At 46.8% G+C, this 27,171-nt stretch overlaps 1 protein-coding gene across 1 annotated transcript in view; it reads left to right on the forward strand.

Moving 5' to 3' along the window:
- Positions 1-12,475: 12,475 nt before the first annotated feature.
- The window catches only part of BMP6 (bone morphogenetic protein 6), a 94,049-nt gene continuing 79,353 nt past the window's right edge, over positions 12,476-27,171 (forward strand). Inside the window, exon 1 of the mRNA XM_064443571.1 lies at positions 12,476-13,493. Coding sequence (XP_064299641.1) covers positions 13,058-13,493 — 436 coding nt within the window. The 5' untranslated portion in view covers positions 12,476-13,057. The remainder of the gene's footprint in view (positions 13,494-27,171) is intronic.

Here is a 27,171-nt window from a genome sequence, read left to right on the forward strand (position 1 = left end):
TGGCCGCAGCAGCACACTGTTCGCTCATGCTGAGCTTTCTGTCCACCAGGACCCCCAGGTCCCTTTCCACAGAGCTGCTCTCCAGCCAGGTGGATCCCAGTCTGTGCTGCACTCCTGAATTATGTTTTCCCAGGTGCATAATCTTACACTTCTCCTTGTTGAACTTCATAAGGTTCTTGTTGGCCCACTCTTCCAGCCTATCCAGATCTCCCTGCAGAGCAGCTCTCCCTTCCGGAGTGTCTACTTCCCCACTCAACTTGGTGTCATCAGCAAACTTCATCAGGCTACTCTTGATACCGTTATCCAGATCACTTATAAAGATGTTGAATAACTTTGGGCCCAATATCGATCCCTGGGGGACCCCACTAGTGACAGGTTGCCAGTTTGAGAAAGAGCTATTTACCACCACCCTTTGGGTGCAGCCTGTCAGCCAGTTCCCCACCCACTGCACAGACCACTTGTCTAGGCCATAACACATCAATTTCTCCAGGAGGAGACTGTGGGGGACCGTATCAAGGGCCTTAGAAGTCCAGGTAGACAGTGTCCACTGCCCGCCCCATGTCAACCAGACAAGTCACTTCGTCAGATGATAATGACTGTACGCTGCCTGGGAATACAAAGCACTTTCACCACACTGGCTTCAGTATGTTGTCATGTTATAATTATTATAGTTTATTCATTGTCACTAACCTGTTTAAATATTTGAGAACAAAGTGGTGTGGTTATATAAAACTTTGTGCAAGAAAACGCAGCTCTCAAGATCTCTTTTAAGCACTTCTGTTGTCATCTGCAGTCCCCTTTGATCCCAACCACATATCACATAGTAGCTTTGAGGATCTGTGAACCATTTCTCCCTTTCTCCCTGTTTCAGATTGCAGCTGATGCTCATTAGAACACTTCAGAGCATCTCTTTGAAGAAACATGGTGGTGACACTGGCTGATCAAAACCCAAATGCTCAAAAACCTTGGGGGGGAAGGAAATCCATATGTCAGAATCCTGTCAGCTTGAATCTGTTATTGAAGGAAAAATAGTCTAATGTTAAGGGCACTGGTTGGGAATCAGAAAAATGGGATTCAGCTCTCAGTTTCTGATCTAATCATGGAAGGACTGTTTCATTCTCCCTGTTCCTTGGTTCCCCAGGTGAAAGTGGGTCTTTTCTTTTTCACAGAGCCTTCTAAGAGTGATTTCGTTAAATGATGGGACAGCTAGGGACTCTGGTAATGGTAGGAGCTCAGATGGGTGCGATTGGAGCCATGATGTGGGGATGTCCTCTGGTGATTCCATGCCAAATGATGCCTGTTGGTAGGACAGGGAGATAGCTGTGTGCTTGCTGCTTGTAGGTCCTGAGAGCTTTGATGTCAGAGCAAAGAGTGTAGTAACTTAGCAAGTCACAGAGCGGTTGCATGGAAGACCACATTGACCCTTTGGAGTTATTCCAGCAACATCAGCTCATCTCAGTGTGTAATTATAATACAGCCCTAATCTAGAGAGTTGTTATGGGATTCTACGGATTATAGAGACTCCCAGCAGGTGTCTGTTTTTCACTTCTGACAGTTTTGTAGAGCCAACAAGGTAGAGAGGATGTGAGCTGGAAACTCCCACTCTGCAGCACTGGGCCCATGATTTACTAATTTACAGCTTCTGTAAAATGCTGTTGGTGGCAAGAAGTCTACAAAAACGCGTTTCAGGGCATAATGTGGACCAATGATGCATTTTCAGTGATGGAAGCCTGAGAAGGAACAGGCACTGTCTGAGTCTAGAAATCCAGGCTGAGTTCATACTACTGACAAATAACTTTGAGATGAGTATCAGATAGGGGAGGAAAACACAGAAGTCAGCAGTGTCATTTTCAGAGTTGTTTCTATAACACAACAACACAAAATTGGGAGGAGCTGTTGACACTCTTGTGGGCAGAGAGGCCCTGCAGAGAGATCTGGACAGACTGGACAGCTGGGCAATCGCTAACCATATGAAATTTTACAAGGCCAAGTGCCGGATTTTGCACCTGGGGCACAGCAACCCTGGATGTACACACAGACTGAGGAACGAGAGGCTGGAAAGCAGCTCCATGGAGAGCGACCTGGAGGGTTCTGGTCAACAGCAAGTTGACGTGAGCCAACAGTGTGCCCTGGCAGCCAAGAGGGTCAGCCGTGCCCTGGGGTGCATCAAGCCCTGCATTGCAGCCGGTCGAGGGAGGGGATTGTTCCGCTCTGCTCTGTTGCGGCCTCACTTTGAGTACTGTGTGCAGTTTGGGGCACCACAGTACATTAAGGTTATAAAGCTACTAGAGAGTGTCCAGGGGAGGGCCATGAACTTGGCAAAGGGTTTAGAGGAGAAACCATATGATGAGCAGCTGAAGTCACTTGGTTTGCTCAGCCTGGAGGAGACTGAGGGCAGGCCTCATTGCAGGTGCTGATCTCTTCTCTCTGGCAGCCAACGACAGGACCCGACGGAATGGCAGGAAGATGTGCCAGGGGAGGTTTAGGTTGGGTATTAGGAAAAGGTTCTTCCCCCAGAGGGTGGTGGAGCACTGGAACAGGCTTCCCAGGGAGGCAGTCACAGCACCAAGCCTGACGATATTCAAGAAGCACTTGGACAACACCCTCAGACACATGGTGTGAATTTTGGGGTTGTCCTGTGCAGGGACAGGAGCGGGACTCGATGATCCTTGTGGGTTCCTTCCAACTCAGAACATTCTATGACTCTATGAACCTGCAGTTGACATTATAAATAATTTTTTGTGTCTTCAAATGTGAAACTGAAAGGCAAATGCTAAAGAAGCTTCTAATGATAGTGCTCAGTTGTACAGAGTGTTCCTGGCATTAATCTAATTGAAAGAAAGAGTCTATAATACCTGTACACTTTTGTTATTGGGAAGGGTTCCTCCAATTGCCGGTGGCACTGTCTGACTGCCCAAATGAAGCGATCCCCCAGAAGCTTCGCGTCTCCATCCAGGCAGCCAGCCTGGAGTCCTCACCTTGCCAAACAGTGCTCCCCATGGCCAAAGTTCCTGCTGAATGACCTGCGTAGGGAAATAAACAGGCTTTCACATGAACCTTTTGACAGTACCACTTCTAGGGCTTCTCTGTGAAGACTAGGCTATGCAAAAATATTGATATACATGATAAAAATAACTCATCATGTCTATTTTTAGGGAAGGGATTGAATACTTGTTTGCAGAGTCCAGCCTTGTAGGGCCCTGAATCCAAAACTGAGGCCTCTTGGCCCTTTTGTGATGCAAACAGTAATTTAAAATATACATCTGGCACAGTGCAAAGAAAGAACATCCAACATCTGTCACATTCCATTATCTTGCCTTGCTGCTATTAGGCTATTATTAGTATTTAAACTAAATATATTTTCCCGCAGGCTGCTAACCATAATACCTCATTCAAGTACCCATTGCTTTTATTGCCACAAACTGTTCTGAACACCACATAAATGAAACTGGAACATCACTTGATGGATTGTTATCATATTTTAATGCTTTATTTTATTTTAAATGGGAGGAAATAAAACTTGCCAAGTGTTGTCCTATGGTTTGAAGAAAATGAAATGGATTTCCATATCATTTTGGGTGAGGGAAGTGAACAGAGGCTCTTCTAATGGAGATCAGCTGCAGGCGTTTGGTTTCACACTAACAAGGGCCCATATGCTGTCACTGGTGTATTGGTTTTGTCTTGGGGCTGTGAGACTCTGGAATGACTGGTTTGGTTTTTCTTTTTTTAAACTGCCTTGTATAATTAATTATCCACTGCCTCTATCTCTTCAAAACCAAGTGAAATAAAGACAGTGTAAGAGACTAGAATTACTCTTAGCAAGAAGTTAGCTAAGAAATTTTTCCCTCCCAAGTCAAATGCTGTCTTTCCACTGGGAGCTCAGCAGTTAGAGAAAAGTGGCCCAAACCTCGGGTAGCCTTTTGAAACAAGTCATGTTTTTAATTTGCATCAGCACAGATTGCAGCTGCTTGCCCAGGGCCAAAAGCAGTGCCCTTCTCTAGGCTGCCACGAAGGATGCTCACAAAGCAGCCAGTCTGCATCACAGTTTAGCAGGCACTCACACTATGTCTGTGCCTGTACATCAAGCAGTGCCCCCTTAGGTTCCTAGGTCCTGGAACAGGATTGTCTCCTTGGTTGAACACAGAATTATTTTGGTCTGGGCCAGGTAGCACCGTCTCAAATGTTTCCTGAGATGGGTAGATGCTAGCACAGACCAGCGGCAGTCCCAGGGAGTAAGGGAGCAGTGGTGAGGACATGAGCCTTCCCTGTCTGGGGGGTCAGTCCCAGAAAGCAGCCCCGACAACATTTAATTTCGAAGCAGGGAAAGTGAGGGCTCTGCAGCCCTTGGCACGTCCGCAGAGGCTGTCCCACCACCCCAGCTCAATGAGCTAGAGGGTAGCCACAGTGCTCTGGTTAGAAAGCCTGGGCAGAGCATCATGCTAATGCAACTGTGCAGCTTCTGGTGCAGGACCTGTGGCATTGATAGTTATGCCGAATATCTCAAAAGTGCCTGGAAATGACATTTTAATTGCTTGTTTCTGGGGCTGTTGGGTTTTTTTGCTAGTAAAGTCCCCTGACACAGAGTAGAATAACCTATTTGAAGTTGGTCGCGTGTCAGTCTGACAGTGAAGGATCAGTAAGGTGCAGAGACCTTGTTCTGAACGTGACCACCTGTGAAGTGCAAAAAAGAGATGTTGCTCTGGAGCTGCTGTAGCAGCTCCCCCTCTCCCCAAAACTCTGAGCTGAGCTGCCTTCTCAGCGCAGGCAAGGTACTCCTACACACCGGAGGTACTTGGTTTTAAGCTAATCCTATCTTCCAGTTGACATTATTTATTTATTGTTTTACATTATTTATTATAGTACTGTACTTGTTAAATATGAAAAGAGTACCAGTATGATAGGGGCTACTCTTTCTGCCCCATGCAAGTGACACTTTTACGTATGAGCGAAGACCCATGTGGACCCAGAGCAGATCTGCTGCCTGGGTACTCCCCAAACGGGTTGCCGGGGCCAGGGCTGGCAATGGCAGGTCTTACCCACTTTTCAGTGCCACGATTGCAAGCCTGCCCCCACAGTCATGCTGACCTGTGTGGGTGCGCTTGCTGGAGGGAGCAGTCACGCTGTTACAGCCCAACCACACGGATTTGCCGTGTCCCAACTGGCTTTCCCAGCTCAAGGAGGATTGGCAGCAGCAGCCTCTCAGCCTCCATCCCCTGGGGGCTCAGCAAGGTCTGGGCTGCTGGCATCTTGCAGGAAGGATGGAGGCTTCGGAGTTTGTGTGCGAGCTGGGTGAGACAGAAAATTTGAACTCTGCTTTGGGCCAACAGTGCAACAAAGACAAGCCTTGCATTACAGTCATGCTGTTGCTCTGGAAACTTGAAGCCTCCCATAAGCAATGCAATTACTAGCTGGTTATCACTTTTGCTTCACCAAGGAGGAGATTTTGTTAATTTAGAGAAGGCTAAGAACACAGAAATAGATTTTTTTTTTTACAAGGCCTCCTCCTAACAGCCTTTAAAGAACCAACATTTCTTTCTCTGTGAGCGCTGTAGGACCTACCTCCAGAAGGCAAATGTATAAAATCTTTTCTATCAGCCTCTAAACATTTCCTATAGAAAGAAAAAAAGATGACTCTCTTTTCTGAGTTACCTCATCTTCAGCTGGCACGGAAACTTGTTTAGTGCACGGTAGCAGCTGCATCTCTTCAGCTTAAATTGATATACAGCTACCGCTTACCTCAGCTCTTCTCCCGACTTGTTAACAAAATGATTATTGCCATGTGCACCTCTTAAATCTTAGTGTTAAATGGTGTTTGGGAACAACTCATGTACCCTTTCCTCCTGGCTGAATTAGTTCCCTTAAGGAACTAATCCATAAGGCTGTTAACCGTGGCAGTGAGTACAGGTGTTGAAAAATATCCTTTTTGGGGGATGAGGGAGTGTTTTGTTCTTGAAGTATGAAAGAAAAGGCTCGGCTATAAGACAACAGGATTTTTAAAGTTTTTTGAGCTGCTGCAGTTCTTGCTGTCTAAAAATGATTTTGTTAGAGTTATTGCCCTGTGCAGTGTCTTCTGAGACCCTGCTTTTTTCTAAAATACCTGTGTTTGGGTTGGCACTGTATGAGGTGCCTTTTAAAGGGAATGTGAATGAAAGCAAGTGGTGTCTCCTGAATGTCCGTAAGCAGCAAAGAACTGTAGGAAATGTGTTTTATCCCCCAGAGCCTGAGGAGGCCACAAGGCAGAAAACCCCTTGCTGGCAGCTCTGCAGCAAGAAGGGGGCACAGCAGCGGCGGGGAAGCCTCAGAGATGGCTGAGGATGGATGAAGGCACTAAGCTGCCCACCGCACTCCCTGCAGCTGCCCTATCCAGGAGGGAGATGTCCATTGGGGTCAGGGTGGGAAGGGTGCAAGGCTGCTTGTCTTTCTGGTGTGAAACAGCTGCTGAGCCTAATGGAGCAGGGAACAGTCTCTGACACTTATTTTTGGGGGCCATTTAGGGACCATTGCCTTGAAGACTCGCCCCTGTGTGCAGATAGGTGAGGGAAAGGCAGTCTGAGTACAGCCGCTTCTACAACGTGATGATGCTGGGAACAGTGTTTGTATTTTCAAATTTAAATAATCTGGCAGTCCCCGCTGTGGCCTCATGCTATTTGGGTCTATCCCAATTTTATTGAAAAGTGTTGTTGAAAAGACATATTTTGCACGCTGGTCAGAGCAGACCTAGTCAGAGTTACCTTAAATTAGATTTAAGAACTTTTTTTCCCTAGTTTTGTTCTCTCCAGGATATTTTCCAGTCCTATTCTGCAATATTTGTTAGCAATTTTAACAGCTCTTCTTTCCTTAATTATTATCATTGGTCTTGCTTGTTTTCTTCTGTTCCAAAGCAAAAGGTGACAACCAGGCCCTTGTATCTCAAAAATACACTTTTTCCTTTGTATAAAAGTGTGCAATATCTGGGGGAAAACACCTGAACCCCATCCTTATTACATTGAGATAGAATTTATTCACTCATTCTAGTTAACTGGCTAATGCAGAGTCCTGCACTCTCTTGGGTATCTTTCCCCCTTCAAGAAAATATGAAGATGTAAAACAGAAACCTGTGTGTGCTAGGCAGACAGCTTTATAATGAATAGATTGTTTGGATTAAAATCTTCCTAAACTTGCGAAGTGTGATTTCCACGATAACACTCAGCACATTCTGAAGTTATCAATGGTACTTGAAACCATTCATGTTTTTCCAGCTTTCCCGTTTCTTTATACAATTGCAATGGCTTTTACAAGCTCAAGGAGCTCACCATTTGAAATACCCACTGGCACAGGGACAGACATGGCAGCTTCTACAAGCTTTGAAAGAACTTCCAAGGCTTGAGAGAGGGCTCTTCTGTTAATTTAGCCCCTTCTGTTAATTTGCCAAGGTTTAAAGCTGAACTGACCTAACAGAAAAGCTTTCTGCTTCCATGTGGCTCTATGAAAAGAAAACAAACTTTTGTTAATTCTAAAACAAAAGTATAAGCCAGAGTTAGGGTCACTAATGTGTGTTTATTAATTTAAAGCATTAGAACTTAAATCCAGATCAAATATTTTAAAATGGATAGTCTGGTAAAGATCTACGTATGGACTCACCTTTACCTTTTCATCCTTTCCCAACCTTAACCTATCACATAGACATCTTGGCATTAATTCAATATACCTCACGTGAGCCATGCTGAACCACAGCCTTCCAGTTCATCCTCACATTAAGCACTACCCAAATCAGTGTTTAATTTTTTCCTGCTCGGTATGCCAGGCTATGTACATGGAGGGACACCAGCCGACAGCTTGCCGGCCGACACCAGCCGAGGATGGTGTGAGGACTCACTTGGCGAGTCACGCGGTGTCAGCAACCTGGGCTGCCTTTCTAGTTTACTAAGTCTAATTCACAGCCCGTACAGGGCAGATTTTGCTGTTTCCCTTTTATAGTCGATGATTTACTTTCCTCAGTTTTAAACAGAAAAAGCATTACTAGCAAAAATAAAATGAAAAGCAAATACCATTAAAAGACTCAGAGAAAACATATTAATGATATGATACATTAATATTTATTTAATTGCTGCCATTTCAGGTCAGTTTCCCTTAATACTTGATACTGTTGACTTCAAATAATCTTTAAGCTATAATTGTTCGCATATAAGTATATCCTTGATCGGGTGGAGATGGTGGCCAGGGTTGGAACAGAGTTGGAATTGTTTGTGAAATACATACTGGGACTTGCTTCACTTTTAACTGTTTGCTTTTGCAAGGACAGTCATGTTGTTGAATTAATATTTATAACTATTTTTTAAAGTGTTCTGATCTGGTAAATCATCATTGCATATTTTTAGATGAGATTTCTGAGTCAAGAAAGTGGTGGTTTGGTACGTGCAAATAAGATGATGTTACTATTTTTCAACTCTCCCTACTTGCAGTGGAGAAAGTAAGTTCAGCAAGTGAAAGGAAAAATTTGAGCTTTCATAGCAAATGCTGTTTTTAGCCTGCTTCGATCTTTGAACTAAGATTATATTCAACCACTCTTTCCCACTTCACAAGCAGACCTTGGAAACCAGTACGCTAAAATTAGGAGGCATGTTTGCATTTTCAACCTCTCCGAGTGCAGCACTGCAAATAGTCCATTCTAGCTATGTCATTATTCTACAACATAGGGCTGGGGTTTTTTAGAAAGCAAACGTCATTCTTATTACTTATAGCTCTTCCTCGTTGCTTTAAAAAAAATACCTGCTTTTGCTTGGCAATGTGAGTGCGAAGACAGAAGCTGCCCTTACTGCAGCGTCCTTGCTGACCCCGTAAGCGCAGGAGCCTGGGTTTCTCGGAGGCGCTTTGGCAGCCGACAGTTCAGCCGGAGGGAAGGTGGGAATGCAAAGTTATAAGAGTCAAATGTCTTCTCTGTTTTCAGGAGGTAGGGAAGGGATCACTGCAATAGTAAGTTCTACACTATGTTTAAAAGAATACTGTAAGTCCTGAAAAAAAAAAATTAAATTCAAGGTATGTCATTCTGCTAGAATTGTGTAATCCTGGTGCTTGGGAAGTTGTACACCTAAGAGCATTGACAAAGGTTTTGCATATACCTCCTCATGAATACAGATGAGATGGTGTATTTTAAGGCATAGTTATGGAACCTCTCTATTTTTTCTTTATTGGTTGTTTTTTTTTTTTTCATTCCGAAAGCTTCCAACTAATGTAACCTCTTTACTATTTCAGTGCTTTGTATTTTTGGAACTGCTCCTCACAACTTGTGCATAAAACAATGAAGAAACCTAATTTGCTTAAATAAGAGCGAGGAACGATTTGCTAAATGAAGACAACCAAAAACCCAATGAATCCTTTTCGACTAGAAACAGGTAGCCCAGCTTTTAACTGCAAACAACATAAACCCTGGCACTGCCAGAAGATATTAACAGCTGTAGTTAATCCTTGCTGGCAGGACGCCACAGCTTGGGATGGGGGGCCTGTGGGGCGCAGGCTCCACTCAGGGCCACGTGTACAATACGTTCCCCACGAAGCACCGAGCAGGTGCGGGTTTTTGAACACAGAGTGGAGTTTCTCTTACAGGCAGAAAATTAAATAAGGATATTTCTGGGGGAGGTAGGAGACCTCTTTGAATTATTAGGGGGGGGCGGGGGGGTAGGGGGGACGGCAGTTAGAGAAAAAGAAAAAAAAAAAGGGGTTTATTGCTAACTTGCCAACGAGGGAAACTTCCAGGAACAGACCCGAGTTTCTCCACTTTGCCACCAGATGTCCGTCATGAGGCAGGGAAATCTGACGGCCTCAATGGTACTCGGAAGCCTGTGTCCGCAGGATTTTTGAAGATAGGACAGTGGAAGGAAAGTTTGAGTGAAGGTACACGTTATCGCAGAGTTTTGGATGGTGGATACGCTACGATGGCTCCTTGGCAACTGAAAAATTCTGCCGGTAGCACTCCAGTATCTGTTTAATTAACTCTTAAAACTTGTGTGTTAGCCTGCAGCAGTTGCCGAATACAGAGCCTTTGCACTCCTCCAGACACTTAGGTATTCAGCTCCCCTCTGAAGTCTTAAAATCCTCTGCAGAAACTTGCCCTTTCAGATGGCAGGAATATCTGAACTCTGTTGCTGTTGGTGACCTCAATAAGACTTAATCCTTTCACCCCTCAGCGTGTTGCTGAGTGACGCAGTGACTTTCCCAGGTCTGATAACATTAGCCACAGTAAATACCCACAGTAAAACACACACATCTACGTGTGAGAGGCATTTCCAGGGATAGGTAGTGTACCTCTCTGGGAAGCACCGCTGAACAAAGTGAAAGACTGAAGTTAAACTTAGCAAAAGCTGCAATGACTTCCTAAGGGGAGGGTGTTAGCTTCCTAGCTACACATGGGAACTTACCTTAAGAATAAGGTAACATTAACAGGGAAGTACTGGAAGGTTTGCTGTGCATCCCTGTCCCCAGACTGCATCAGACTCAGATGCCCATATGCTGCCAACTATAACTGCAGCTGCTGTTTATTGCAGTAACCCCTATGCAAATGGCAATATTTCAAATATTTTTCTTCCAGAATAAAAACATGTCAGTGATACACGTTTGAACACCAGAGGAGCAGAAATGCCCAACAGCTGCCCTGGAGTTTAACACCGTCTGTTGCTAAATGCGCACCACCTCTGCCCAACTCCAAGCGGAGCAGGGGACGCTTCGGATGGAAGGGTTCATCCTTCAGAGTAACTGTTTAATGGGACGCTTTCCTCTGTCACTGTCAAAACAGGAAGTGGAGGCTACAAAGGTCTGCTGGAGACAGTGACATGAACTACATCCGAACAGGCTCAGAGACTGTGAAGTGAATGGCACAGAAATGGCTGCTCTCTTCCCTCACCACCTGCAGGATAAGTACCTGCCTGGGAAATCTCCCTCACTGACATCGGGGCTCCTGTGCTTCCCCCCAGCTTCCAAATGTCCCTCCTAAGGTGGCTATAAAATGCCTCCTCGGTGGTCTGAGAGGAACGCAGGGCAGCTTGTGCACTGGGCTCTCCAACCGGGGGCCTGGGTTTTCCCTGCAGGATCCCACGCCACCTCGCAGAGGGCCTCCGCCTCTCTGGGAGTGAGCCCTCCTCTCCCCATTTAATCAAACCAGCCCCATTGCTCTGAGCCGAGAAAGCGGATAAAGGAATCAGCCGTGCAAAAGTTTCCCTGGACGTTGCCTTCCCCAGTCCGTGGAGGATGACACAGACCTCTTTCGTGAAGGGCACAGAGTCCAGTACAGCAAAAGGAGTGTGTTGGGACTGTGCTGTCACGTGCACACTCACTTTCAAATTCTGAATATCTTCACAAACTGGAAAAAAAGAAGAAGAAGAAAAAAAGGGAGATGGTTGCAAAAGCAACTTCTATACTGTTCCCTCTCACCCCCATGATATTTATGCTCAAATCTCCTGAAAGATGCCTTTTTTGCCTTCCAAAACGAGGCTTTGAATACCCAGTATTAAGATGTTCCTTGACTGGTGCAGTTAAAACAGCCATCTGTAATCTCGCTTTCATATAAGCAAACGCCCGGTATAACCTCCACTTCTGAAAATTACATATTCTCTCTTGAATATTCTCAGCTGTGTCTCTGGGAAACTGAATATGAGCTTATTGCCAGATTCTGATTCTAATAAAATTAGTGGAAATTTTGCCAGTGACTTCAAATGGTCCAGATATTATTCTCGGGGCCAACTCCTATGAAATTATCCCAGTTCAAACCTAGAGCAGTTGCACTGATTTCAGCGGGGCTAGCCTGGATTTACTCATCCAACCTGAGGAAGATCCACCAAGTCAGAGATCAGCATATGGAAGAGCCGCTTCTCACTGAACCTAACTGCTGTTATTAGGAGTGTGGGATGGTGTGTGCGTGGGGCTTTCTCTTTTATGAGAGGGCTGGTGCCAGAGCTGCAACCTTAGACCTTTACTGTAGGAATGGCTGTGTTCTTTTAGAGGAGTATAACCTTTTTCACAGTATGCAGACTCCAATCGGAACGTCATTGATGAGGGCTGGCAGGGGTGCCTGTACCTAGCCGTTTATTTACCCATGCTCCATGCTCAGTTCTGCAAGGTATTCCAGAGAAAGCTGCACGATGCTGTAACCCGTTAAAATGAACCGTAAGGCTTTTTCAGATTTAGAATAGGTAACACTCCACTATTTTCAGGACCGATAACCTACATCCTCTAAGGGCCGGGGGCAGGACGGGTGGCCGAAATCCTTCTTTTTAAAAAGCAACAAGCCAGCGGAGACGCAAGGCAAAGGCGGCCGGCGCCGCTATTTCGCGGAGCGCCGCTCCAGCGCGGCGAACCGCTGACAACCGACGGGGCCGCCGCTTCTTAACCTGCGCCGCTGCCCCCGCCACCCCCAGGGCCGCCCGGCCGGGCCGCCCCCCTGCTCCCCGCCCCGGGGGGGGGGGGGGGCCGCGCTACCTGCGCCCTCGCCCGCTCCCCGCCCCGGAGGAGCGGCCGCCCGCCCCGCCGAGAGGCGGGCGCGCTGGTGATTTGCCTTCGCCGCCAGCAGCCCCGCTCCGGCCAGCCCGCGGGGACCGGGGCTGCAGCCGCAGGAGCAGCCCGCTCGCTCGCTCCTTTGCAAGGGACAGGAGGGGGGGGGGGGTGGAAAGTTTGCTGCTCTTCTTCCTCCTCCTTCTTCTTCTTCCCCCTGCCACCCGCCCCCCTTCCCCAGACGCAGACCCTGCGCGGCGTCCCCGGGCAGGGGCATGGCGAACTGAGCGGCCGGGCCGGGGGCGGCCCCGCCGCACCTGAGCGGCGGCGGTGGCCGGGTCCGGAGGAGAAGGAGGAGGAGGAGGAGGAGTGGTGGTGGTGGTGGGGGGGGGGGCCCTGCCCCGCGGTGCCCCGCGGGCCGCCATGCGCGGCGGCGGTGGCGGCGGCGGGGGCGAGCGCTGAGCCCCTGTGGCCTGGCTGCCCCCCGCCGGCCCGGGCGATAGCCGCCGCCGCGGGGGGGCAGGGCTGGAGGGCGGCGGGGAGCCCCCGGGGAGAGGGGGAAGCGGGGACCTCGCCTGCCTCCGCCCGGCCGAGCGCCATGCCGCGGCGGCTGGCCTGGCTGTGCTGCTGCTGGGCGCTGCTGAGCGGCGCCTGCCGCCCCGCGGAGCCCGCGCTGCCCGCCGAGGGCGGGGAGCCGCCGCCGCCCGCCGCCGCCTCGGGCTTCCTCTACCGGCGGCTGAAGTCGCACGAAAAGCGGGAGATGCAGCGGGAGATCCTGTCGGTGCTGGGGCTGCCCCACCGGCCCCGGCCGCTGCCGCGGGAGCCGCCGGCCCCGCCGCCGGGGCGGCTGACGGCGGCGCCGCGCTTCATGCTGGATCTCTACCACGCCCTGGCCGAGGGCGCGGAGGGCAGCGCGGGTGCGGAGCGGGGCGGCCGGCCGCCGACCCCCGCCCCGCCGCCGCCGCCGCTCCCCAGCGCGCAGGACAGCGCCTTCCTCAACGACGCCGACATGGTCATGAGCTTCGTCAACCTGGGTGAGTGCCGGGGTGCGGGGAGCCCACCTGCCCGCCCGGGTGGCCCCCCCAGCCCGCCCGGGGACGCCCCGTCCGCGGGGACCCCCGGCGGGGTCGGGGCCGGCGGGGGTCTGCCGGTCGGCACCCAGCTTGGGCGGCGGGGGTCTCGCCCAGGAGGGCAGCTCGCTTCGGCGACGGGCAAAACCTCCCATCCCTCTCGCGAACGGTAAAAGAAAAAATTAATCTTTGTACCCCAGAACGCAAAGCCGGGGGGGACAAGAAAAAGAAAAGGGCGCGTTATTAATTTTGGTTTTAATAGGCTTTTTGTCCTCATTGTGATGATAGCAGTCAGAGCCCGTCGTTCGGCATTGAACACGCCTGGCTCTGGTTCCTGGCCACGCCAGTTGCGTTGGCTGCGTGCAAGGTCCAGCAGGGCACCGATGCCTTTGGGGCTGGAGCAAAGAGTGTCCCACGCTGTGCCATGGGCTCCCCGTCTTGGTTTTTTTCTTTTTTTTTCTTTTTTTCTTTTTTTTTTTTTTTTTTTGAGGGGATCTGAACGAGTGTGATGATGGGTATGTGACGCCTTGTAGGATAGTTTGGTGACTGAGTCCGGGAGTGTGATTAAAAATCTGTATCATGTGGAAATCTCAAAATAAGTTCTATTGGGCGTCAACCTGCTTTTCAAACAAATCATGCTGTCAGCATGTTGCTGATGTGAAGGGCTCCGAGGTGGGCATTTCAGTTGGGAAAGCCATTAAGCTTTTTACTTGACGGAGCCCTGGATACTAGACCGCAATTATAAGGAAACACTGTAATTAGATTCAGCCTAATGTGGAGAATGAAAATATTTCATTTGGCAAATTGCAGTTCCTTTTTTTTTTTTTTTAGGGAATTCCTGAGAAGCTCAAGTGTCTTAGCCAGTCGGCTGAAAACTGTGTCTTTTCACTAGTGCTTCCAGAGGTGTGCGCCAGAACAATGAGACCTGTGAACAGCTTGTCTTGTTTTAAAGCAAATACAAATAGTTGTGTGGTTCCTCATCTAGAGCGGCAATGTGTCACTGCAGCGGGAAATTTCTCTGAGCTCCCAGCACTGGTAAACATGCTTGGCAGCTTGGTACCGTGGTGCATATACTTAGAATAAGTTTAGCTCAAGTCCCCAGTGCAGGGTGAGTTTTGTACCTGATGGAAGACCCGCAGTGGGTCAGAAGTGCGCCCCTTGCGCTGCAAATGTTTGTTGAAGGATTTGTCTACGTTGAAATTGAGGTGGCTCCAACTCCTGGAGGCACAGCTGAGCTATATGGGGCATGCAGCGCATCCAGCAGTACAGAGCCCCGCGGGCTCTGCAAACTGTGTGTATAGCTGTCAGGGTCTCAGCCTTCTCATTTAAAATCAGCTCAAGGGTGTTTAGGTGGTGGTGCTGCCGCCATCTCGGGGCTCTGACGCTTTTGATTGAGACATCCTGAAACTGTCCATCCACAAAGCCATCGTGGTCTATGTCTATCTTGGTCTCTGCGACGTGGGAATACTGTACGGGTTTCAAGTCCAAAGGGCAGCTGCTTCTGTGCTCCGTTTTGCTGCGCTTCTCCCCTCCCAGCCTCTGCACAGAGCTGCTGCCCTGGGGACTTTCAGGACCTATACTAGGAGCTGTGAACTTAAGAAGCACGGTGTGGGTTGTAGCTGTCTGTAAGCAATCCCCATAGCATGTTTTATTTCAAGGATGCGTGGAGCAAGGTGCTTGCAAGGAGCTGGGTGGTTCCCAGAGGAGCCAGTTTCAGGGAGGGATGTGACCATGTGGTGTTTTAGAAGGTATTTAGCCCCCTGCTTTACAAAGCACCAGGAGAGCGGTATTAGGCAGAGGACCTGAAAGAATGTGTTTCTTTTGAAAAGAAGATGGTTGTATGATTCAAATCGCTTCTGATAATTTGGATCTACACACTTAGTAAAAACAATTGTTCATGTAACGTAGCAAAATAGCACAATTGAAGTGCTAGTTGTAAGTCTCGGGAAGTATGAATTAACTGTAGAAATTTCTCATCAACTTCCAAGTTCCGAGCCATAAACCATAATGTCATTTAATGTGATTGGTTGTTACCAAAGGGTTGGCAAATCGACGGGCTGAGACCAAACAGCTGTTCAGCTCTTTCTGCAGCTCCTCTGGCATGGCAGGGATTTTGGGGGCACGTTTCACATGTGTATTGACATTTACGTTTCCACTAAACAATAATTCATGCCAGAAAACTAAAGGAAGCTGAAGGTTCTGTTGCAATATAGAAACCGAAGGAGGGTGTGATAGGAGAAAGCCAGCCTGTGATCTATCAAAGGGGCTTATCAGATGTAGCCGAGAAAAATCCAGCAAAAGATGGTGGGATCTCAGCAGAAAGGACAGACTTCCTGACCTCAAGGACACCGACTATTCTAATGGAGCGTATGCCAAACAACCCTGAAAACCCACAGCTGGAGTCTCATCATAAGCAGATACTGCCAGAACTATTGTATTTGGGGTTTTCTACACGTGATCAGACCTGTAACAACTTCTGCGTGGTTAAAACTGGCTTCTGAAGAGCTTTGTCTGTGTTCACCTTTAGACTTGCCTTTCCGTTACTGAAGGGGCAGCTACCGAAGAGATATTAGGGGCCCTTGCCGTTCTCTCAGGAGCGTACGGTATTTAGACCCGGTGCAGGCTGCCTTGAAGATGTGCATGGCTGCGTGCGGGTGGCTGCTGTGACCTGCCTTCAGGTGCTGATATTGATTGGGCTGCAGCCCAGAGCCAGGCAAAACATTTGATGTCGCATCTCATTGTGCTGCAAAGCCATCATCTAGGTCAGCTGTGTGGAGAAGTCCAGCTTTGTCACGGAAGTTTGCAGGTGTGGATGTTCTTTTAAAAGAAGTGCATTTGATTTTTCTGGCCCTGTAGCCCAAAAAGAGTCAGTAGCTTGTAGTCACTGCTGACTTTTGAACGTGCAGTGCTCCAGCCCTTCCTGACCAACATACGTATTCCTCTGGTTTGGGGATACAGCAGATGTGTTTTCTGTCTGGGGAAGGCTGTGTTTCCATATGTGCTCAGGGTACAAGCTCTCCTTGTCGAGGTCTTGCAAAGCTGAGGGACTTTGAGGTCTTGGATTACTCAGGCAGCAAAGGCTTGTCCCAGGCTTAAAGGTCATGTCCTGGGAGACAGTTTCTTTTTTTTTTTTTTTTTTTTTTTTTAAAAAAAAAGGCGCATAGAGTCGTGGAGGTTCTCCAGACACAGGGAGTTGCTGTCTTACAGGGAGGACAAGAAACATCAGTCTTCAAAGCATAGAGTCTGGGATTTATCTTGCCTACCTAAGTGATGTCTGAAGTGTAGTATGGACTTGCAAGGTGTGGGTGAAAATTCCCAGAGGGGCTGACTGTAGGGGAACTTTTGAGTGTTCAGGGTTTCTAGGAGATGCTTAGTACTGCTCTCCAGGTCCTTTATGAAACAAAGTATCAGGGAGTAGAAATAAGTGTTTGTTCCCATTACAAGTAAAACCACACATAAGGTATAAACCAGTTCACCAGTTCAGATAATTTAGATAATAAATTTCATTCATCAGGTTAGATACCAGAAAATAATTTGACAGAAAATATCATCTATCCTTGGTAAACCTGGTCCCTATTTTGGGAAGATGATCCTGAAAGTGTCCGTTTCAGGCATTTTCACTAGGATGATGCACCAAAAAAGTGCCTGTTTCTTTCCATTTCCCACATAGGAAGTCTGGATAACTTACACAGATGGAAGCATCTGGGTTTTAGATCTCTCTATTTGGGACTTATCAGACCAAGCAGGGTACTGAACTTCTGTGCCAAGGGAATGGCTGTACGGCAGGGTTGTGGTGCTGGTGCGGCGGGTGTTGTGGTCCAATGGGTGTCCTCGTGAAACTGTTCAGCCCCTCTTCGGGAGCATCCTTGGTATAAATGTAGCACTGGCATATCCTGACACAGTACTGTTGGGAAAATAATATCTATTAATATTACCTATTTGACTAATGCACCTTCTTCTTGGCACCAGGGTTGGTGTGGAGATCCTTCTCTGAGGCAGTGGTGTTGGACAGCGTGACACAGGCAAGCATCCCTGTGTTTTGCTGCCAAGGCTGTTTTAGCAAGCGACGTACAGAGTTCCTCACAACAAACCCCTTCTCCCACAGCCCAGGGAAGGGAGGAGAGAGGGGTCACCACTCAAACCAAACTGCAAGCTATGGGACTGTGGCAGATCTGAAGTCTCACTGGTCTCCCTGGTTCGTCAGTGCTAATGTGAAGGGGAGCTGCTCTCCAGCCTCTGTTTCACTGGTGGATGTCTTTAGAGAGTCGCATGTGCCATGTGTAGTGGCAGAAATGAGACTCAAAGACATTGCTGCTTTAACTGTGGCCAGAATTATTCCCTGTGTACTGAAAGGTGTTGTGGAATAATCCTGTGTTAAGAAGGGGAAGAAGTTTATCTGGTCCTCAACCATGCCTTTCTGTCCTGGCATTTGCACTGAGGGGAAAAGCCACGTGCTTCCCACAAGAAAAGCCAAGGAATCCAATGACAGTCTTTGTGGGTTTCTGCAATGACCCAAATCTGGGGCTGCTGACAGTTGGATAGCTGTGCAGGAGAAGTCTGACCCCATCAAACCCTCCAGGGTTAAGGCCTGTAAAAAGTGTGCTTTTGGCATGTGGTGCCTGATTATCCACAGTATTGTGCCTTTTTGTAGCAGACTAATAGCATGAATTCACTGTATCTCTGTACTTTTGGAGAGAGGGTTTTCTCCTTTGTCACAACACATAGGTCTCTTGGGAGAGGGCTTCAGGCAGGAGGATGAGGGGAACCCCAGCTGTTTGCCAAGCAGTCCTGCAGGCAGCCCTGAAACTCTTCCACGTGATTCAAGTTAGGACAGTGGTGAAAGGCTGCTTTTATCTTTGAATCCCCAAAACCCAGGCAATCCCCATCTTCCCTGCAAGACTTCAAGTATCTGCTGGGAAAGGGGCGCTCTCTTTCAGTGCATGGGAGCCACGCAGAGGTCAGCGTAGGGCTCGCTGTACAAACGCTCTCTCCCCCCTTGCCTGTAAAGCAGCGCCTTGTGGATGTGATGTCTTCCAAACAGGCTTTTAATCTTTTTGGCAGCCGTCACCTACCAGATTTCCTTCTAGGAATGATCTTGCACAAATCCATGGCAAGCACTTATGCGCAAGCAATATGCCTTCGCTCCGCACGGCTTTTCACGGGAAGGAAGCGGTGCTCCACCATCCCCACCTGCCTTTCTAAAGCAGGTGTGTTTTTTCATCTGAAGCGTTTGATCAGCCCACCTGTCTTTTTCCTGGTATTGTGCTTGGTGTCAGGGGATACGAAATGAGGCAACCAAGACGTATCAGGGACGTTGCGTGATTATATTGACGGGACTGTACCATTCATACTGTCATCCCATCTGTTTATACTCTTGGCCACATGTTGTAAAGGTCAAGACATCTGCTCATGGGGAATAACTGGAGTGTGTGATGCTGTGGATCTGGCTGTGCTGCCAGCTGGCTGTGTAAAGCCTCGCACTCTCAGCATGCGAGCAGCGTCCTCCACGTGTGTCCAGAGCAGGCGAGTATTGGAAATCATGAATCTGATGATGGGGATGAGTTTACTGACTTCTGCCAAAACTTGTATACCGCGCTTCGATGCCAAGACAGATCCCAAGTGTTGGAAAGCAGCCTTACATTTGCTCTTCAACTGATGTAGCTCAAGGTCTTCATTTATGTCCTCTCCTTGAAGAAGTTGTTGCTTACAAGCTGCCTGTTAGTGTACAGCTGACTGACAACACAATTAAAGAAAAGGGAAACGGTCCACCGTGGTCCTTTGATTGCTCTCTGCCTGGCATTGCTTTTAGAAGTCCTCAGCTCCTCCCGACTCTGAATTTGAAGGGCTACAGCCATCCTTCTGCTGTTCACCAGGAGATGTTCACCTGGAAGATGTGCGGCTCCCAGGGAAGCTGCTGTTCAAAACGTGCACTATTGAAATGAGTGGAGGATTGCATTTGTGTAAGCAGTTTATCCAGGTCTGAGTGTCATCTGGAATAAGCTGCTGGAATTGGACCGTGTGGCGTTAGCAGGGCTATTCTCTGTCTTGTGAAAGCTTTTCAGAGCTTGAAAGTTTACACTGTCTTGAATTTGGGTAAGATGTGGAGGTCTTGCTTACAGCAACAAGTTATTGTAATTGGAAAGAGTTAGTATTGCCAAAGCAGTCTTGATTGGTAAGAGTTAAATTTTGTATGTATAAATAGCTAAAAAGTTGCATTTTGAAGCACAAACCCAGGTGTGGGTTTTGTTTGTTTAGATTTTTTTTTTTTGTAAATATAAAAGCAGCACTTCCTAGTTCTTCTCCTCAAACAAAGTTGAAACCAAACATCATCTTATAAAAAGGTTTTTCTTCTGGCAGTTTTCTTCCAGCTGAACATGGCTTCATCAGAAAATCCTTTGGGCAGCTCTGTCACGTATGTCTTGTGCTGAGCTCTGGCAGGGGCTTCTTGCTGCCGGCTTGCGCCTCTGCCAAGGAGCTGTGGGTCCTTGCCAGGTCTAGCCCAGTGCATCACGGCAGTGATGCTCTCGTTGTTTTAAATATAAACTTCTAAGTGGTATTAGTGATTTAGGAGGAAGGAAGGTGGTGTTTAGACTTTCCATGCCATGGAGGCATGATTCTTTTTAAGTCATTTTGTATCATTGCTAATTTGTGGGGAGGGTTAGGGGAAGGTACGAGTTACTTGGGACATAAAACAGTCCCAGTGTGTGTTTCTGCTGTATCCCAGGAGATGCACAGTAATAGTTTTAAGTACAGTCCACCTACTAATCATTTAGCATTTCCGTTTGACCATTTCTATAGCGATGTGAAATAGAGAGCAAATAGTATCGCCTGAATGGAGAAAGGGCTCGTGGTTGGGAGATTACCATTTGTTTTAGCAGTCATCAGACTCCAGAGCCTGGGAGACTGAAGTTAAGGACCAGAAAGTCTTCCTTTGGGCACCTGATTCTTGGAGGGTGTTGTTGGGTCACACCTAGGTTCCTTGTTTGATGGGGCAATGGTTTTAAACTGACAGAAGGTAGATTTAGGTTGGATATAAAGGAGACTTTTTTTTATGCTGAGGGTGGTAAGACACTGGAACAGGTTGCCCAGAGAAGCCATGGATGCCCCGTCTCTGGAAGTGCTCAGAGTCAGACTGGATGGTGCTTTGAGCAACCTGATTGTCCCAGCCCAGGGCGGAGACGTTAGACTAGGTGATCTTTGAAGGCCCCTTCCAGCCCACACCATCTGTGATTCTAAGTGTGCAGAGGGCGTTTGGGACAGGGATTCTACAACTGTGATATGCTGAGGGTGAGGGGACGTGCATGAGAACTGGTCAGTGGGTTGTTTCTTTCCACCTTTCTTCCAGTCATGGCTGGCAGAGGAGGAGTGGTGCCTCCTGCGTGACTGCAGTGCTTTGCAGCAGGGATGGCCGGTGCTGGCACCCCAAAGAGGCACGTGTTGCCCAGAGAGCCCTGTGGTCCCATGCTTTGCACCTGGGACAGGTTCCCAAGGCAGTGGCTTTGGGAAGGGCACGGGGCTGCAGCTGCTGCAGGGCTGTTGCAGGATAAAAAAGCGTAATTAAAGAAACTGAGCCCCTGTGGGATTGCAGGGACGTTACATAGTACAATACATTGTACAAGACTTTGATTCATAAAACCTGCTATGGATCGGGGCCAGAATTTCCTGAACTTTAAGTTACTTAGTCTCCCAGGCTTAGAAACAGCCTTTTAGGGTTGAGTGGATTTTGGGATGGGGTTTTTTTGTGGTTTTTTATGCTTTTGGGTTGTTCTTTTTTGTTTGTTTATCTTTTTCTTTTTTTTTTGTGATGGCAGGAGGTATTTTTTGTTCCGTTGTTAAGGGAATAAAGATTTTGACAGCACTGCCTGCAGCTCTTTTTATTTTACGTTGCAGCGTTCATCATAGCACAATGACAGAATTGAATCAGTGGTAGCAACAGTGGGAATTTTTGGCAAAAAAGGATAATGCAGACAGAGCCGAAGTGTTCTGCTAACTAAAACAGTAGCTGTATTTTCAGAGAGCTAGACATGACTGTTTTGATCCAATGTGGTGTTAATCACAAGAATACATAACTGCTTTCCTGTGAACTTTCCCCTTAAAAATATCCAATGATATCACCTGATGTTTTGCATGAACGCTCAGTATAACCAGAATTTAGAACAGCTGGCTCCATATAAACTTGGAATATTCATAGGTCAAATATTAGTGTATAAATAAAAACATTTTGAAAATGAAAACAGAAGCACAGTATTTGAAATATACTCAGTGTGCAGATGTACTTCGTGGCTTGAATAGCTTTGCAAATTAATTGAGACAGTGTTAACACTTGTTCCGAAGAAGTCAAATTTCCCGATAATAAATGAGAAAGTGTTTTTCAAACAGTATTCCAAAGATGTGTTATTCCATGTATTTTAATAGTCCTTTGCAGTGTGAAAGATGCATGAATCGGCTGTTTGAAGCTCCCTTGTAAATAACATGTATTCGATCAAACCAGAATCTTACCACTGGCAAATGGAGAGCCACAATTTCTTTTATCAAGTGCAGGCTGTAAAGTATGCTGTATCTAAAGCATGCATACAAATGTTGATGGTGAGGTGTACTGCTGTATGCAGGCGCAGATGCAGTGTTCTTATCTTGTCATTTACTGCGTTGCGTTCGCGTGGCGCATATAGTCAAGGTATTAGACACTCTGTTTGTACAAGGGCTAAGAGGTGACATAATGTCTATTGAAGCACAGGCATTTAGCTCCACAGCAGGCAACAAGGAGCATTTAAAAAGTGAGAACAGATTAGAGCTTGTGGGGAGGTTGCAGTAGTTGCACCTGTAAGCCAAGAAGTGTTGGAGGGAGGAAAGGGTCTGTAGTTCTGGTGTGAGACAGAGGTGCCTTCTTGTGTCCTCGTGTCTTCTGGGCTTTCCAGACCATTTGAGAGAGAAATCTGGGACAGTAAAGCTGCAAGCAATCAATCCCAGTCCTGCTCCAAGGAATAAAATAGTCCAAATGAGTTGGAAAAATGTTGAACGGTAACAAGCATGTACAAGATGCAGAAGACTTGTCTGCCTCTGGCTTTGTAAAGTCTGTAATAAAAGTTGTTTGGACATGAACACTTACTGCAGCCTAACTTCGTATTTTTTCAAACTGCATCAAAAGTATCTGGAATATAAGGCTCTGTATCGGGGAATAAAGAAGTTGTCAGAGCTTTAATTCCTCGTGCCGCAGAGGGGCAAGCTCCCTCTGGCTGAATCCAGATGAGCAGAGGTTGAAGTGGTAGTCTCCAATTGCCAGATGCTCTGCAGGAAATAAAGGGGGAAGCATTTTCTCTGTTGCTTCCCATTCATGATTCTTCTCCTCCTATGCGCTCACTGGTGGCATGGTCCAGCTCAGCTGTGATAAACACACTTCTTGGCACCGGAAGAGGCGTTATAAGCTTTTAATATACCAGTGTCTTCGTCATGATGCCAAGCCTAGTTCCTCAACACATCTGTGTACAAGCAATGAGAGGCTTGTCCACCAGCCTGGTCCTGACCTTTCTTGCCTTACTGGGATAAAACGTGGGGTCCTGTTCTGCAGAGGGGTCACGTGAGGGTGCTGGTGTGCACCCAGTCCTTGCTGGCCTGTGGAATATTAGGGGTCAAAACTCTCGGGTATCTCTCTAGTGGTCAGCAAGGGATGCTTAGCAGAAACATACAAAGTCAGCCTTTTAAAATATCAAAAGAAGTAGAAAGACCTGAATCCCGGTTAAGTACGTAAGTGAGAGAAGATGTGTGCTTATTTTTAAGTATCAACTTTATGATGAACCAATGGGACGGATTTGGTAGTGGTCCTGGTTAGTAAATCTGCTTTTCCCACTGCAGCGTGCATCTAGGCTGTGCACGATTTTGGTGCAAAATAGTAGGAGCATAGTTCTAAAATTTAAGCCTGCTATGAAATATGGTATTTGAATATCTACACAAAGGTTTGATCTGCAAGTACAGAATCCAGGTGCTCTACTTAAACGACAAAGCTTGGAGAAGAAACCCTTCATTTTAGAAAGCAGCAGTCTCTCTTGCCCGCAAACCATCATCCTGAGACTGCATTTCAAGCATGCAGACCCTTTTGCTTAATTATTGTAACATCAAACGTCTTCGACATGAAAGGGACCAAGCAGTGGCTATGCAAGATAATGACTTGTTTATAAAAATAATTTAAACAGCATATGAAAAGGATAAACATGCATGTCCTGCCAAAATTGCTGTATGTTCTGCAGGCTTTGGTGATTGTGAATCTCTTGGCCTGTCCTTTCAATTTCTTTTTTTTTTTTTTTTTTTTTAAACTCACAAAGGAAAAAGGCAGAGGGGGAAGGGAGTGAAGAAAAAGGGAGATGTGAAAAAAAGTTCTCATATTTAAGGAAGTTCCAACGTACTGTGCTATGGAAGGTAGCTGGAGAGAAAAGATGTTCATTTAACACACTACAAGAGAGATTTTCACTTTGAGATGTCTGTCTTGTCTTTTGCTTGTGATAGTTTTTACACTTTAATGATTGTAGCAACCATCCTGTGCAAAAATATTCCATTCTGCAGGATGTGTAATGTTCGTTACATACTAGACAATGTAAGGATACCGCTCTGTGTCTTATCCGGGACCTCAAAACAATTCATAAGCGTTGAAGTCTCACAGTGTGCTCTGACAAACGTAAATTACTACTATACTCATTTTCCAAATGTCTACACTGAGGCTCGGAGGGCACAACTGGACAGGGGGTGTGATGAGGTCCCTGAAATTCTTGCTTCCACTCCTGCGATTTAACTGCGAAACTGCACACCGTATTACCGTGCTGGCAGGTGCCCAAGTGGCTCGTGGAGTTGGTGGAGCAGTAGGGTCTTAATAGGTGAAACCCATCCTTCTCTGGGTTGCAACATTGGTCAGCTGCAGGCCAAGTTCTCATTTGACTTAGGCTTTAGGCCTTCCTGCTTGTGAACCTTGCTCATCGGTGTTGCAGCCTTCTGCAACCACGCTCTGTTGGGGACACGACTCCTCAGGCGCGCTTGCAAACAGCTCAATGTTGGTAACACCTCCGATCTCCGTGGGTGCTACCTGAACACGAGTATTTGCCAGACATCCATCTGTGTATGATACCTACTGTTTGCCCTAAGTGGTGGCTTTTGCTCTTCCTTTTGGATCTCTGACCAAACGGTGTAGGAGACACCTGAGTGCAGTGAGTGGTCGCATGAGCACGTGGCCAGGCTCTGGTTTTATGTGTGTGTTGAAGCACAGATCTCATACGTGCCCATAAGCTGGCACCCATGAGGAGCTGAATAGGAGAAAGGAGGGTGGTCACAGGCTAGTACATTTTTCACTTGAAACTCTTGGAGAGCCTAGTAAAGGTCTGGTTGGCTTCTGGTAACCTCCATGGTAATGGTAGTGTCCATGCTGCAGAGTGGTAAGGTCTTTTGGTGATGTCCATGCTGCAGGGAAGCTAATAGCAGATGTTCTTTTGAGTTAACTGATAGTTTTGTTGAGAAACTCTGAATAAAAATACAGTGTAAAGGCTAAAGTCAGTATAATGACTCCTTTATGTTTCAGGAGCTATTGGGATTGGGTCTGCCTGATACTTTTGCTATCGCTAGTCTCAGTAAAAAAAATTTTATGGGGTCCCAAAACAGTCTGTTGCTTCTGGCAGCCAGAGAGCTGGCAGCTCGGACTCACTGAGGCTTGAAGAGATAGTTCATTAATTCATGGCACTTTCCAGAATAAACATGGCAAACCTCCTCTGAAATAACAGACGGTAAATCCTCCTTGTCACTCAAGACTGCACATTTGTCTTCAGAAAGGGGCTGTGAAAGAAGCTGTCCATCTTGTAATGAATGAGAAAATAAATAGAAGATGAATTGTGCATTGTGTCAATACTTGACACAGCGAAGCTTTGGGGTGGAATAACAACAAACCTTTCCTCCCGTCTTACCCCTGTTAAATGTGGACTGAAACCAAGGAATGCCCACTGGGCAGACTATCGGATGGCGTAAACTATCATAGCTGTCCTGCAGGGATCCCTGGTGGGAACAACGGCCTCTTTTAGTCCTGATTTGACTCTTTTTGGGAAGGTAGATTTCAGCACCTCTCAGCTTCAGGTCCTTGGGGAGGGGACCCTCTGGTTTCTGTGCTGCAAGACTCATGAAGGTTGCTACAAGCTGGGGTTGCTGGGAGCGTGCAGATGTTTTGTGCAGCTTGTTATTTTCTGTGTTGGAGGCTATGAGTCAGATTACTGTTACCAAAATGTTTATGTGAAATCATTTCTGAGTCATATATTTGCATCATATACAACCTGTCTGACAATCAAAACATTCAGTGCTCAGCTAATGATTATACTAAGTTTTCCAACACTCTGCTCCAGCATAACATAATTACACGGCAAAGTGCAATACATTACTTTGACAGGGTTCTTCATGCATCTTGTGATGTCAGAACATCATCATCACTATTATTTGAAATTATCGGAGAAATATGGACTTTGTTGCACAAAACAAAGCTAAAAATAGTGTGAAGCAGTCCCTCAGAAACACAGTGCCCTGCAAATGTTCCTAGAAATGGACTTTTTGGTCCCCAAGAAAACATATATTTCAAAAGTGGCATAGTGCTTTTAACCTTGTTCTGTCCACAGAGGTGCCTGATCAGGGTTTAGTGGTGAATTAACAGACAGTTGTGGATATTTGCATGGAGAAATTCTTTGGATACTGGGATTCGGTAGCTGCCCAGGAGGCTGTTTGGTAGTTTCTGCATAATATCGTTTCTAAGATGGAACTGGCGTATTTTTAACAGTGTGGAAGACATAAACAGCCTCTAAATGACAACTTAATGCATTCTGTGTTTATCTGTTGTGTGAGTTCTGGCATAAACAGGGGTTGCTTACAAAAATATCCTGAATAATTAGGGCAAATTTAAAAATTGTATTTACCTTCAGGCACGTGAGAACTAGGGCAGGAGTGTTTGCTGCCATGTCCCTGTGAAATCAGTAACTCCTTTTTAATTGTTTATTCTAAAATGGGATAGGGGAAAAACAAAAGCACCCCCCAACTCTGTGCTAAGGAAACAGTCAAGGAGACGAAAAGTACATAGGGACACAGGGCTGCTCTTTTGTTTTTAAATAACTGGCTGTGAAGAAGTGTATGGGTATTGAAATGGAAAACGATTTCAGGGCTGGCTTGTATGAATTTGGTTTAGAGTCTTTAGGAATTGGCCTTGAGAACTTGGTTACAAGTGTGAAGGGCACTGGCATGTCCCTTAAGGTATAAAATATCATTGCATTTCATTGCTCTTACTGAACTGGCAGAGTACAAAGTGCAGGATGGATTATGATGATGTTCTTTACGTTCCTAGTGAAAAAAATATGGACAATACAGTAGCGGACTTCCCCAGCTACAAGTGTCTGAACTGTGCTTAGTAATTAGGGAGCCCGCGTTTGGAGCAATAAAAAGCATCCCGATGCAGTATTAGCAAGCATCATCTTTGCTTATGCACTCTCGTTGGCCAGCGTCAGTGGCAAATACATAATTGGACTATGAGGACCAATATATTGTGAAGTGTAGTGGAAAATGCCAAAAAAATTTTCAGTTGGATGAAGTCCATTTGTCCTGTGCTAATTTCTAGCCTTGTAAACAAACACAGCTGCTG

The sequence above is a fragment of the Phalacrocorax carbo genome, chromosome 2 (genome assembly GCF_963921805.1).
Source record: "Phalacrocorax carbo chromosome 2, bPhaCar2.1, whole genome shotgun sequence".
Classification (NCBI taxonomy): domain Eukaryota; kingdom Metazoa; phylum Chordata; class Aves; order Suliformes; family Phalacrocoracidae; genus Phalacrocorax; species Phalacrocorax carbo.